Source organism: Anomalospiza imberbis, chromosome 13, assembly GCF_031753505.1.
Source record: "Anomalospiza imberbis isolate Cuckoo-Finch-1a 21T00152 chromosome 13, ASM3175350v1, whole genome shotgun sequence".
Lineage (NCBI taxonomy): Eukaryota > Metazoa > Chordata > Aves > Passeriformes > Viduidae > Anomalospiza > Anomalospiza imberbis.
This window is the reverse complement of record NC_089693.1, coordinates 13,205,059-13,218,737: the sequence shown is the minus strand read 5'-3', so window position 1 is coordinate 13,218,737 and position 13,679 is coordinate 13,205,059. Positions and strand designations below refer to the sequence as shown.

The 13,679-nt window shown below is 42.5% G+C and overlaps 1 protein-coding gene across 1 annotated transcript in view; it reads left to right on the top strand.

The window, feature by feature from the left end:
* Positions 1-974: 974 nt before the first annotated feature.
* The window catches only part of PRTG (protogenin), a 75,375-nt gene continuing 62,670 nt past the window's right edge, over positions 975-13,679 (top strand). The window contains exons 1-2 of the mRNA XM_068204023.1: positions 975-1,136; positions 1,837-2,139. Coding sequence (XP_068060124.1) covers positions 1,076-1,136; positions 1,837-2,139 — 364 coding nt within the window. The 5' untranslated portion in view covers positions 975-1,075. The remainder of the gene's footprint in view (positions 1,137-1,836; positions 2,140-13,679) is intronic.

Sequence of the window (13,679 nt, the reverse complement as noted above, 5' to 3'; positions counted from 1 at the left end):
GCTGCAAGCATGGAGTAAAATCAGGGACGGAACTGAAAGCTTAAATGATAGTGGCAGCATTTGATGTTATCTCCAGTACACATGTTCCAGAGGGTGCTGATAGCATAAATTCTGAAGCCATGTTTTCTGTTTAGGTTGCATTTTTGCAAGCTAGTTTGAGGGAGACGTAAACTTAAGGGAGATGTAAAACTTTGTAATGTTTTCTGAGAATGTAAGTAAAGGGCAGCTCATCCTCGACAGCGCAGGGCTGTCCCATGTGGCCTGCTGGAAGTGGTTTTATTGGTGCTTAGGATGGGCTCAGTGAGAACTACTACCAAAACTGGCTTTTTATTTCTGATCGATGTCCATCCTCAAGTCAAACATTTGTCTGCATATGTGAGAAGGCCGGTTTTATCTGGGTGTGAGGATGCTCTGGCACACCTGGACAGTTCTGCACCTGCGCTGGGCGGTGCAGGGTCCAGTGCTCAGCACCTCCTCTGGTTCGGTGCTCTGGGCGGGGAGCTCTGGCACAGCCCTTCAGTAACGCCGCGCCAGGTCCAGCGCACGTGTTGCCGATGCTCGCCACGCCGGTGAGCCGTGCGGCGTTCGGGGGGAGCCCGGCGTCTCGGGAGAAGGCATGGCCGGCAGCTCCAGCCGCGGCTGGAAGGCTCGGCCCGCCCGCCAAGTACCACAGCCGGCAGCGCCTGCCCGGCTCGGGGGTCGGCGGAGCTGCCGTCGGGTCCCGGTGCCGCCCGGGAGGGGCCGCGTGTGCGGGGCCGTGCTCGGCCCAGATGGCGGCGGAGCCCGCGGCCCCTCGTGCGCGCGGCCGGCCGGCGCTGCCGCCCCGCCGCATTGTCCGCCGCGACCCCCGCCCTGCGGCCCGCCCCGTCCAGCGCCGGCCGTCCCTCCCTCCTCCGGCCGGCCCTGCCCCTCGCCCCTCTTCCCTCTTCTCCCCAAAGGCCAATGGAGACGAGATGCAGAGAGTAGGGCCGGGACGGGCGCGCCGGGGCCGCTCCGTCCGTCCCCAGTCTCCTCCCCTCGCCCGCTGACCGGTCTGTGGAGCGGCCGGCGGGGCATGCCAGCCGCGTCCCGCTGAATGGCGCCGCTCCGCCGCCGGCCGCTGCTGCGGGCGCTGCTGCTGCTGCTCCCGCTGCCAGGTGAGTCTGGCCGGCCCGCGCCCCATTGTCCGCCCGCGCCCCGGCTCCGCTGCGGCCGCCGCACGTGGCTTTATTTATCCGGCATCGGCGGCACCGGCGGGGAGGGAGCGGGAACGGGAACCGGCGGTGGCTCCGCGCTTTGTTCGCGCCGCGACGGGGCGGGGGGGGGGGGGCGTGAGGGGCTTGGGCGGTGCGCGGCCCCTCCGCGCTCTGGTGAGAGGTTTTCGGTAACGATTCCTTGTAAAATCAGCCTTTTTACGACGCGCCCCACTCCGGCTGCTTTGGCAAGCTTGTAAAATTAGCGAGCGGGCCGGGCGGAGCGGTCGCACCTGTGTGGCCGCCCCGGCGCTGCGCTCCCCGCGCCCTGCGGCCCCCGGGGTCACCGCGCCCCCGCCCGTGCCGTGGCGGTGCCCGGTTCGGTGTGGGAGGCGCTGGTTCTCTGGCTCGTTGCCTTTTTCCAGCCTGGGGGCTTCGCGCCGCTTGGAGTCAGTACCAAGTTTCCCCAGAGTTGTCCGAGTTGGGAGCGCTCGGAGCGTGTGTGGTAGCGGTGGCTTCACCTCGTGCTGCGGTTCCGCGGGATGACTCGCAGCTCACAGTGCGCTTGGTAACTTGCATGTCTCTGTTTACATGTCTGTCCTTACGGGCAAAAAACAAAAAATCCTTCTTTTTTTTTTTTTTTTTTTTTTTTTCCCTCTCTTAGGAGTTTGGTGCTTTAGTGAACTGTTTTTTGTGAAAGAGCCTCAGGACGTTACTGTGTCAAGGAAGGATCCGGTGGTTTTAGACTGCCAAGCCCGTGGTGAAGCTCCTATAACTATTACATGGCTGAAAAATGGAGGCAAAGTGTCTGAAAATGAACGGATCTACACTTTATCCAATGGCTCGTTGTATATCCGTGAGGTAGAAGGAAAGAGGGGAGAACTGTCTGATGAAGGATTTTACCAGTGCTTAGCTCTGAACAAACATGGGGCCATCCTCAGTCAAAAAAGTCATCTCACACTAGCAAGTAAGTCCCAGCTCTTGTTTATTAATCTGCTCCTGAGTTTGTGACAGCAATATCCTGAATAGCACACAACAACCGATCCTTTAGATTATGTACCTGAAAAGTTAAAGTGCAAAATTATAGAGTAATTCTAGAGAACTTTATTTTTAAATGTATATAGATTATGGGAAAAACTTGTGGTGGTCCCTTTTTCGGTCCCTGATGTGGCAGAAGAGGCACAGAACCTCTGTGAGACCTCTTGGGGAGTGGTGCCTTGTGTGGGTGGCTTATGGTCTCTGGAGCAGGTGGTGATGATGCAGTCATGCTGGCTACAGAAGTCCTGCGTCTTGTTTCCCAAGTGCTGTTCTAGCAGCTTTACAAGGGTCATCTACAGATCTGATAAAAAAAAAAAGAATTTCCTTGTTCAGTAGCTTGACGTGGTGTTGTGCCATCTTGGAGCAGGGTGAAATGATTAATGTAGATGTTTATCTCTGGGAGAGAGAAGAGGGGAAAAGTTTTCTGGGCAACTGTAAGGCCTTGCTTTTCTGACATGTTCAGCCAAGCAGATGTGGGTGCTGTCCCTTTTGGTTCCTCTGGGACCTCCCATAAGGGCCTGTTATGTGGTTCCACTGGGAAGGGAGAGTTGCATTTCTGGAGTGACTCTCTACTGCTGGGTGCATGGTGAAGGAAATAGTTGTGTCTAAGTGCCTTTATGGCTTTAACAGACTGACCCCGGGTGTTTGTTGCCCTCCATTTTCCTATCATCTTTAAACATTGAGCAAGAGATGTGTGTGAGGAACGGAATGCTGCGCCTTTTTCCATGGCTGAGCAGAGCTTTGCCACTAGACTACTTCTACAACATGATCTCCCTTTGCTTCCCAAAAGTACATGGGAATGCACTTTTCAAAGAAAAGTAAATTTTGGCAAAGTAAAGAAAACTTCCATTTCAAAGAAAGTATAACACAGAGAGTACACAGTTTATGTAGTCTTCTCATGTTCCCTCTTTAATGGGACTTAACTGATGAACTTAATCTAATAGGAAAAGACTTCCTATGACCTCTTCGACCTTGTTCTTAGTAGCAAGTTGAATAAAACTAGTGCTGGTACCTCTGTGAAAACCTGACATTACTTCTAAGTTGCAGCTTTTACTAAATTCAATCTGAAACTAGTATATGAAATTGTTATATTATCTTACATTAAAAAATGTGTGAATGTTAACATTTGTTAGTTTTTTTTCTGTGTGCTACTGATCTGATTCTAAATACTGTCCACAAGATCCCCCAGGAAGGTGTGAAAAACCTTGTTCAGTAAGCCAGAGCACTGGGTGGTTCAAAACCATCCTGGAAGCAGGTGGCTCCAAGTGAGTGCTGAGTTTTCACATGCTGTAAGAATGTGAAACTCTCAAGTCTCAGTTTCAAAAACCTGCCTACATATTATTTTTTATCTTGCTCATATACAGGATTGAGAGACTATGTAATTCGTGGGTGCTTTTGGTAAAATGGTGGAAAACGAAGTATTAAAATTTTTAACCTCACTAAGTTTCAGAATGTCAGCATGATTAAAAATTAGAGAAGAAAACCCTCCTGAAGAGGATAGGATTTTTTTTGTTGTTGTTAACCAACATAAAGCTAAGCAGTGGCTGATGGATTCTGTGGGTAGGACTGGAAAATTCAGGGCCACTTTAAATTTGAGACATTACAGAATGAGCTCTATGCTTAATACCAGAGAACTTCTGGAATAGTACAGAGCACTATAGTAGAATAGCATGGTAATGCAATTGTACTATTTGATTTTATTCAGACAGCTGAACTTCTGTAAATATTTGTTTCTCACATGCACATTATTTCAGCAGAAAGGTGGTTTAATTATGCTGATTTTCACCAAGGTCTTGTGAACCAATAGCTTGAGTGCTGTGGAGTGAGATTCTTGTTTTGCAGCCCTTTTTTTTTCCTCCCTCCCCTTCTCTGTAAGACTGTGACAAAAGGTTTCTTTTTCTTGTTTCAATACTTGAAAGGCTTTCTATGGCTGCTGGAGAAAACTGGAAGAGATAGCGGATCCATAATGATCACAGTAGGTGTTGTTGACTTAGTGATTAAGTGGTTAACTAGTGGCCAAACATGAAGTTATCCTGTGTAGCAGTCTCTTCTTTTTAGTCATGCACCAATCTGACCCGTTTCAGAATGTCATCTTTACAGTAAAGCTGTGAAATTGGGCAATAATTTGTATTGTGATAATTTGGAGCCCATAAAACACATGCAAAATTAGTTTTCTCTCTCATTTTCACAGTGTTTCTGCCAGCTCTCATGAACTGATTGAACTTTGCAGACATTTAAAGTGAAATAAATGAAGGTCTTGGGGGGGATTTTGTAGTCTTACAATTTTTCTTTTTAGAAGAAGTTGTCGGTTGCTGCAAAGGCAAATTACCTTGTGGTCAGGATACAGAAGGAGCTATACATATTAAACAGGTGGAGAATAGGCATTAAATGGGCATTCTTTCTTTGGAGGAAAAAAGCAAATGCTCTCTTCAGTTACTGGTAGCAGCAGGGTGTGAGGATGTTCTTTTACTTTGCCTGGTCAGAGGTTTTGCCAATAAGCTTATCTTTTGCTTCAGAATTGTAATGTTTAGTGTTGCATTTGGAAATCAAAAACTTTAATCTGTCCAAGAGTTTAAGATCTGAACACACAAAGAGATCAGGTTTTGGTTTCTAAAGTTAGAAACTGGAAGCTGAAGGTTGCACTCTTGGCAAGAATTCCATTATTCATGTGCAAATTAAGAATTCACAGGGTTAAAAGGTTAGAAACTGGCCAGGATGAGGTTTACCCTTGTGATAAAGAGCAGATGACCCTCATTCATTGGCCAAAGCTTTCATGTAGCTCCTCTGCAAAGTTAGTGATTGCCATGAATTGTTCTTGAGGAATGCAGAAATTCAAATGTGAGCAGGCCTTTCCTTAAGTGTCACTATGGAGCCTTATCTCCCGAGCACATCAGAGTAGGTCTGCAGGGACAGGGTTCCTCCCCAGAGGCCCCAAGGCTTTGCTTTCCTGTTGTTCATCCATGCACAAAAGAATTTGACTAATTTAGGGCTTTTTTTTGGAGAGATCCCCCTACTTTTTTAAAAGGAAACTCTGGTGCTGAGGTAGTGCTTAGGTAAAACTAAATATTAGTTTCAGTACATGCTTGTAGTTACTTCCAAAGCTGGCTGATTGATGTGGGGGCAGAGGAGGAGGTCCTGTCTGCTTCTTTGTGAGGGGAAAATGGTACTACTTAAAAGCATGACTTACTCAAAATTCAACTTTTGCCACTGCTACTGAGAGAGATCTCTTTAAACAGAATATAAAGGGAACATAGACTTCAGAGAAAGTCCTTTTGGCACAACTTTGAATCAATCAAAAGTAAATAAACTGAGATTTTTGTTTTCCTGCACTTTAAAATTTTGATTATTCAACCACAGTTAACTAAGATTCTGTCTAAAAATAAGGCTAGACTTCCAATAAAATATTATTCAGGAGAAATGGAGAAGGTAGATCATGTTCTGAAGCTGGTAACATGGACATTGGGCAGTGATTGGATAGGTCGCTCACTGGTTATGTCCTTTTCACAAAAAGTAGAAATTGAAGTCTTGAGATGGTTGGATGGTACATAAACAGCATTCCTGTATAACCCTTTCTCCTCTTGTAACTTGGCTGAGTTAATTTTAATGTTTGTGTATTAGAAGAAATGTAAGCCTAATTCTTCTTGTACAGGCTTCTACATTTCACAAGAGTGAAAGGTGATGCAAGCAGGTTTCTGGGAACATGCTTCTGGAGGGAAACTGTGTGCGTGCCCACTGCACTGCAGCTTCTGCAATGCTGGGCCCTTTACACAGAGCAGGCTGTACTTGGTGGGAAATTCAGAACTTTGCTTACCTGCTTTGGCAGTGATGTGACTTCAGATCCCACTGTCCTGCCAATAATTGGCCATATTTATGTTTTTGTAGCCTAATAGCATCTTTTGCTCTGAATAGTGCATTTGCAGTGAATATTTGCACTGAAGAGTGCATCCAGCTGAGCCTCTTTCTGTACTGTGACAATCATGTTTCCTTAGCAGTTCCAGCCGTTTGTTCCCGTTTTGGCATTGTGCTGTTCCCTGTGTGGGCACAGCTGCATGTGTAGCTAACTGAACAGGGAACTGGTCTGGGTTACAATAATAGAATTAAAACAAGAGATGGTGTTTAACCCAGGTGAGTTCTCCGATAATGGTTTGTCTTGGAGCCACTCAGTGATTGCACTGGTGTAACTGAGAGGACTGAAGTGGAGGTGGAAAGAATTACTGGGGACAGGGGAAGGTTAATGAAACTTACACTCATCAAACTATGGCCTTTGTGAAAAGTGTAGGCAAAACTTGCCCCTCTGCTACTGATTTTTTAAAAATAATCTTGTATATTGCCTTAACAGGATTTATAGCTGTGGTCTATCAATAAAGTCTTTGCTTTCCATGGAATCTGTCGTTTCAGGTGTCTTCCAAGTGCATATAGAACTCACAGTTATGTTTAATTACTTTAAATAGCAGTGGAGAGAGGTACAAATTGTGAGAAAGAAGGGTGGTGTTAGGGGGCAGAAGTGGTTTTGGACTGAGGTGGAAATGAAATGGCAGATGGCAGCTGTAGGAAATAGTATTGTATTGAAACAGAGCAAAGTCTTAATGCTGTAGAACTGGTGTGGTTACAGACAGCTCCAGGAACCTGGTGGTCTGGGTTTTGACGAGTGCTGCCCTACTGCTGTTGCTTTGATTCGTTGATTGAATGTCCTGAGAGGAAAATTTGTTTCTAAGCTGAGAGTGCACGTGGCTGATTATTAGTGCATTTAAATTCCAGTGTTTTTAGGCAGGAGGATGAGGTTCCAATGTCTTAGTCAGCAATGTCAGTTGATAACAATAAAGAACAGAAAGATTTTTGTTCTTTAACTGAGATAGCCTGAAGAAATAAGAAAACTGGGAAATACTATCTTGTTAACCCTTTTTATTGCAATATTTTCCTTTACAACTCCCCAGGCGCCTTTTGACCTGAAGTCCTGCAGCACCTTAACAGAAGACAGTTATCAGCATCCTTTTAAGACATAACCATTAGTTATTTTTTTTTGCTGTTGGTACCAGGGCATTCCCTCCTTCTTCAACAATGACTGGGCTGCACTTGTAAGAGCTCTTCCACAGAATGAGGAATGGGCTTTTATATTGTCACCAAGATAAAAACAATGTATAGAACTTTGCTTAGGGCACATGAGCAGTGTTTGTTTCCACTACCATGTCACTTGAGAGGTGAGCTTTTTATGGGTTTCCTCAACACCTCAGTTTCAAATTTGTGTCAAGCCTAATGCCAGACTGAGGCCTTCCATGCCCTTGCTTTTCTTCCTAGCTAGTCAGACCAAAGCTGTTAGGGTTTATTTACTAGTTTTATCAGCGTAACTTTACAATGTATAACGTTTTTACTAGCTTCTTTTTTAAAAGAATGCTCAATCTTTTTGGCAGTGCACTCTGTAGCTAATAAAACCTTCACCTACATGAGAAATGCTGAAGGAAGCCACGGTGCTGTGCTAGATGCTGTTCAGAGCTGTAGCCAAAAGCACTCACTCCTCACCTGGTGCAAGTTCTGCGTGTGCTGTGTGCACAAACCTATGGAGATTCCTCTCCTACTTGCAAAGCAATGTATGGCAGCAAAAGATGCTGTTCTGTTCCTGCAGTGTGGTGCTCCCCCCCCACTGCTCTCTTTCTTCCCCCTCCCTTTTTCTCTGCATTTCTTGGTGTAGAAAATGTTGAAAGGGCATTCAGTAAGGCCCCCTTTTGTCAGCCAGCTCTGATTATCCTAAAGAAAAGGATCTCACTCTGAGCAGTTGTTTGCCTAGAGACTTGTTGTCACGTCTTCACAATTTAACAGCTGTGGCTATTGATGGTGTGCAGAACAATTTAAGACAATGACAAAAGAGAATCTTGGAGGAAGAATTTAAAAGTTACTAAGCGTTTTCCTACAGAAATATGGTCATGCCCATTGTTGGACAAACTTGTGCTTAGTATTTGTTTATTTTCCTCAGCATTTTGTTTTTTTTTCCACACTTTATCTCCAAAATTGTGGACCTAATCTTTATTTAGTTTTGCATCTTTTTTTTTGTTTTTGTTTCATCAATAGGCCCAGCTGTTAAATTGGGATTGATTACTTCCAGTCTTTATAACTGGTAATCACCACCTAAGTGAAAAAGTAATCAACAATGTCAAGACTTCACATTTTGTTGAGTAAGTGTGTGTTGTATGGTCAACATTAGTTACTAAGGTCAACCTCTAGGTAGCTTTTAAGCAGCGGCATTTTAAGCAATGTCTACATTTTAAAGTTGATTGTCTCAGCTATTGAGTTAGAGGTTGAAAAAAAAAATTGCTCTAGATCATTTGTGTTGGGAGTTTGAAATCCATCTGGCAGCCTTCCAAAACCTGCATCTGTAGTGGAAACAATTTTTGGGTGTATGGATTAAATGGTTACTTTTTAAAAACATAAACAGCAGACTTAGAGAAGAGATGTCTCTGAAACCACCTGAGTATGGACAGTTTGCTTTTGCCTTAGTGTATGGAATTATTGTAAACTCTTCCTCTGTTTTATTCTGTATGTAAAAATTCTGGAGGGAGATGGCCTTCCTAATTTATCAGAGGAAAATATAAATAAGCATTACTAGACAGATGTTTTTTTCTGCTGCTTTTACTTTGTTTCATAACAGTCAATAATAATTCTGTTGGTTTTGTTGGTTTTTTAAAATGAAATCAAATTTGGTCTTAGGTGAGGGGAAGTGTTTTTTTTTAGCAACATAAACACCGTCAAAGACAAAATAAACTAAGTTGCATCTGGATAATACAGTTAACATCTCAAGGCCCTGTTTAAAGTGCTTGTTTCTCAAGTGCCCATCTCTTGTAGTTCTGGTAAATGTTTCTGACATATCAGAGCATCTGCAATATAGGGAAACAGAATCTTGGTATTATTTCCCCAGAGGCAGACAGGTCTGCTCCTGAAGTTCACTTAGATTCTTATTATCAAAACCCAACAATGACAGAATGTGTAATCTTTGTATTTTATGGGGTAAAAATTGCAGGGTTCCTGGGTCTTTCTGTAGCCAGTATTACACTAAACAACTTTTAAAACTCCCACTGTGGCTAGGGTCTCTTCTGACTTTGGCTGATGAGAAAACTGTAAATTATTTGGTAGCTAAGCTTGAGCAAGTTTGCTTCTAGCCTGAACATTCTAGCAATAGTATTCAGTAAGTAGCTGCTTGTTTACTGGATGTCAGAGCAGTAGAACGTAATGTGAGAAATGAAATATTGAAAATGAACTTGTTATAAAAGACATAGGAATGCTGACAACAAGCTTTATATCCAAAGCATTTATCAGGATTTAATCATTTGAAGCAAAAGTTGCAATGTACCAAGACACTACTTCACCTTCACCATCTCTGGCAGGGTTACTGGGGAGGAAGAAAGTCAGCAAAGAGTGGATTTGTTTAACCTTCTGTAGTCATAACTCTTGCATTTATACCTGTTTTAACTAACTTCCTCTCCTGATTGAAGTGGTGAGAATACACCCTTATTCTCATAAATTATTTGAAAGTTCTAGACGTGGGCAAAGCTCTGAGGAAAGGAATGACTCCTGGAACACAAAACAGAAAACGACGATCAACTCTCTTCCTCTCAAGACCTGACAGCTACATTTTGACTTGTATTTTACCACATTTTTCAGTGGTAGAATTCTGCTGGGCAAATGACACCTCCAGCCTCGGAGAAAAACCATGTTTGAAAGCAGTGTCTGCTGCCAGAGTCCTGGTACAATTCTCCAGGAAAGTGAGGAGTAGAGATGGTTGTTGTTTCAGAATGGTGGCAGAAACGTGTCGTGAAAAGCATGAAGCCAACTGCAGAGAAGGTCTTTGATATATTTTCCCATCTTCAGAATCTTAGGAAGAAAACTTGCTGTGTACTGACTGATATCAGGGGACTGGTGGTCAGATGGGTTTTATCTCAAACATCGCAATTCACTGTATCTGTGTTCTGATGTGGAACATCTTTGCCAAGCACATGTTTTAGGTAGATGGCGGCGTGGGTGACAAGTCTTGGGTGTGAGACTTTGGAATTGCAACTTGGAGTAAACCCAGTGTTCTAGAAAGGAGAAAAGTCTGTCTTAGCTGCAAGCTACTCTGAATGGTGTATTGATGACAAAGCAGCAAAACTTACCTTGTTGTAGTTCTCTAGCCTCAGAACATGCTAAAATTATGATTTAGAATTTAATAATAGCAGTAATTCACCTTGGCTTAGAAGTGTGTTAGAAATTTGCTCTTTAGCTCTGAGGTGCAGTAGTTCAATTTTGAAATGATTTGCTGATGAGAGAGCATTTTAAAAGAAATAATTACTGATTGACCAGGCATAAGAGGTACTTTATTGCAAGAGGTAATAAGAGGTAAGTTATTACAAGCATTAAACATGTCATCGTGTGTTCTTTTAATACATAGCTGGGGGGAAAGTTAAAATAAGTCTTTACAGCTTGTGGTGTGCATCTTGTGTATAGTGATGAATGAATGTTGGAAACTGGGGAGGATCCCGTGAACAGAAGCATCTTTATGTTTTCAAATTTGATTTTTAGTATCTTCATCTGATCACATTGATTGATGATATTGTTTGTTCTTATTCCAGTAGACCAGAATTTCTTGTGTGAAACCTTCATCATTCCTGGTGATTTCTTGGCTCTTCTTTGAGCCATTTCAGATTAAAGCCCAAACAAGTTAAAATAAGTTTAGAAAACCAGGTTACATCTCAGCCTTTGCAGTATGTGAAGTAGCAATGCTCTGACTTCTCCCTCTAAAATCATAATAGTTATCTATCAGCATGTCCATATCGCCACATTTTACAAAGTGGGTTTGTCTGCTCTTTTAAGCTGTATCAAGACACTTCCTTTACACCTTAAAATGGAGAGGAAAACACAGAGGAAAACATAGCAAATAGCAAAGATTTTAATTTGCTGATCTGTTCTAACATTGAAAATTTTCTCATCATTTGTGTTCTCTCCCATGTTCCCACTCTTTCTTCTTTCTCACGTCATGTGCAGGCTGATTTTTCTGCATTTAGTTAGTTTTTGTTTTTTCTGTTTTCTCTTATAAATTGTCATGTATGTGCATCATTGCTTTGGATCTGCAAAACTGCTTCTGGTGACCCTCCTTCCTTATTCCTGTCTGGTGCCTGGATGGAGGTGCTGTTTTCCAGTGGAGCTTATTTTCACAGCTGTGGCAGAGGAGGGAAATGTCATAAGATACTTTGAGGTCAGTTTTGACCCCAAATTTAGATGAGGTAAAAATGATTCTACAGAAGTGTAATACCTTGTCTCAGGTGGTCTGCCTGTCACTTAAAATCAGACACTAATTTTGATTAAGAAAAAGGTGTTTTAATAGGCATTGAAATAATGTACAATAAAACCAAATCAGTGTTACACAGTATTGTTTTTTGCTTTCCAACTTGTTACAACTGGAAGTTTTCAAATAACCCGTTATCTTTTCAAAGAAACCTTAAAATTAAAGTCTTTGAACATGCAGAAGGATTTTCAATGCTCACTCCTGCTTGTACAATCTTGAACATATTAATAAATTGCTTAGATGACTTATCAGCAAAATAACTAGGGTAAATGATTAAATTACCATTTCACCATCCACATCAAGATCTCTAGTAAACCTCTAATAACTGTAACCTGTGCCTCAGGCAGAGCTGTGCATTATGTATGTTCTTTGTAATGAGAATTCGTTGACTTTATGAAGCCAATGACAGACATTTATCATTTTGTTCATTAAACTTGTCTGTGACATCCGGTAAATTGATGTTAACTGGAAATATTCTCTGGGAGTTCTGGCACGACTCTGTCATTTTGCCTGAGGAGAAACTTTGTACCTAGCATGTCCCAAATTACAAGGGTGAAACTTCCTTCCCCCACCTCCTGTCCGAAAGCCCAAGTGAGCATATGATCAGCTCTTTTTTCCCCTCTTGCTTTTAATGCTTATTTATGCAAACACCGCTGTAGCCCACAGTTTGTAAGCAGATTTAGCATTGATCTTCAATAGAGGTTGAAAGTGGATCCTGCTTGTATTAGTTCAGTCAGTCTGTGCCAGGAAGGCAGCTCAGTTTTATCCCATAGTGTACAAGAAATTAACTGTGGAATTCTTGGTGGCATTGCTGGGAGTTTTGTGACCTTCCCAGCACGTGGCAGTTAGTACTTGTTTTTAATGGTCAAAATCTTTACCCAGCGTTGCTTACTGCTGATTCTTACAGTGTTTGGTAGGTGACCAGATGCATTGCTGAAAGCCTTTATAATAGTTCTTTGTTTGGAATGATGAACAATATTTCATTTTTTTTCTGCTCTTGAGCACCCAGTGTAGAAAAAAATGCACACTTTTAACACCTGCCAGTGTTTGATTCCTGTGGGATAGCTGTCTCTGGTAGAGGTAGTTAATAGGATATCTGCCTGCCTTCTAGTGCTCCTCTTGTGCTACCTGAATCCAGCTGTATCGGGGATCTTTCAGAAATGAGTGGGCTAACAAATTGTGCCATAACTGACCAAAACATTCATTAGAGGGTCTAAGATACCATCAAAACATTGAATATCCAAAAAACCCACTGCATAAAATCTTTGTCTTTTTAGCGAAAGAATAGAGCAGTTGGCTCTTGAAAATATATTGTGTCTCACTACATAATAGTTCACTGGATTAAATGAATTTATTGATTTCTGCTTCTTTACTGACACACATTTATGAGCAGTTTCTTTGGCACCATGGCCACATGTCAAAGGTCATAACTTTCCTTCACTGTGGAAGAATAAAAGCTTTCAGATGGTGAATCCCTGAAATCTAAACAGGGCTTTATCCTCCCTTCCCCCTCAATATTATTACTGGTTTTGCATGGATTTATTTAAGATAAATACACAATAATAATAAAAAAACCTGTACATACTGAAGGAACCCTTATATTATCTATCATAAAATAGCTGCAGGAAACTCTATACATGAAAGGCAACATATCTAATCTGCAAATAGGTATAATTATGGGGCACATGGTAGTAGATTAGACTCCTTTATGGTCTGAGATTTTATTGAAAAGGGTCACTTTTTAGAGCAGAGGAAATATTTTTCATGAAGAATTTTATTAGCTATAGTTTAGAAACAGTATTTCTTTCCTTTCAGAGTTGTGTACACTTTGTGCACCAGAGGAGATCCTGAAGTAGATCCTACTGGGAGAATGAAGCATGTTCAAAATCTGTGCTTTGTGTTTAGATGAATGTTTATAATGTTGACATTTTCTTTAATGACCTCCATTAGTAGTAAGTAGCCTGTGGGGTTTTTGGTGTATAGTAGATATGAAAATCCACTCATTATGTAAACATGAAGTTATTAAAAAAAAGAAACTGCAGTGAAACATGAAGTTAAGTTTAATCAGTCCACTAGTTTGCTGGAGGTGGGTAGGCAGGAGTAGGGCGCGGGGCTTTGGGTCTATCTGGGAAGAGCTTGTCTTCTGTTTTTGGCAGCTGCTG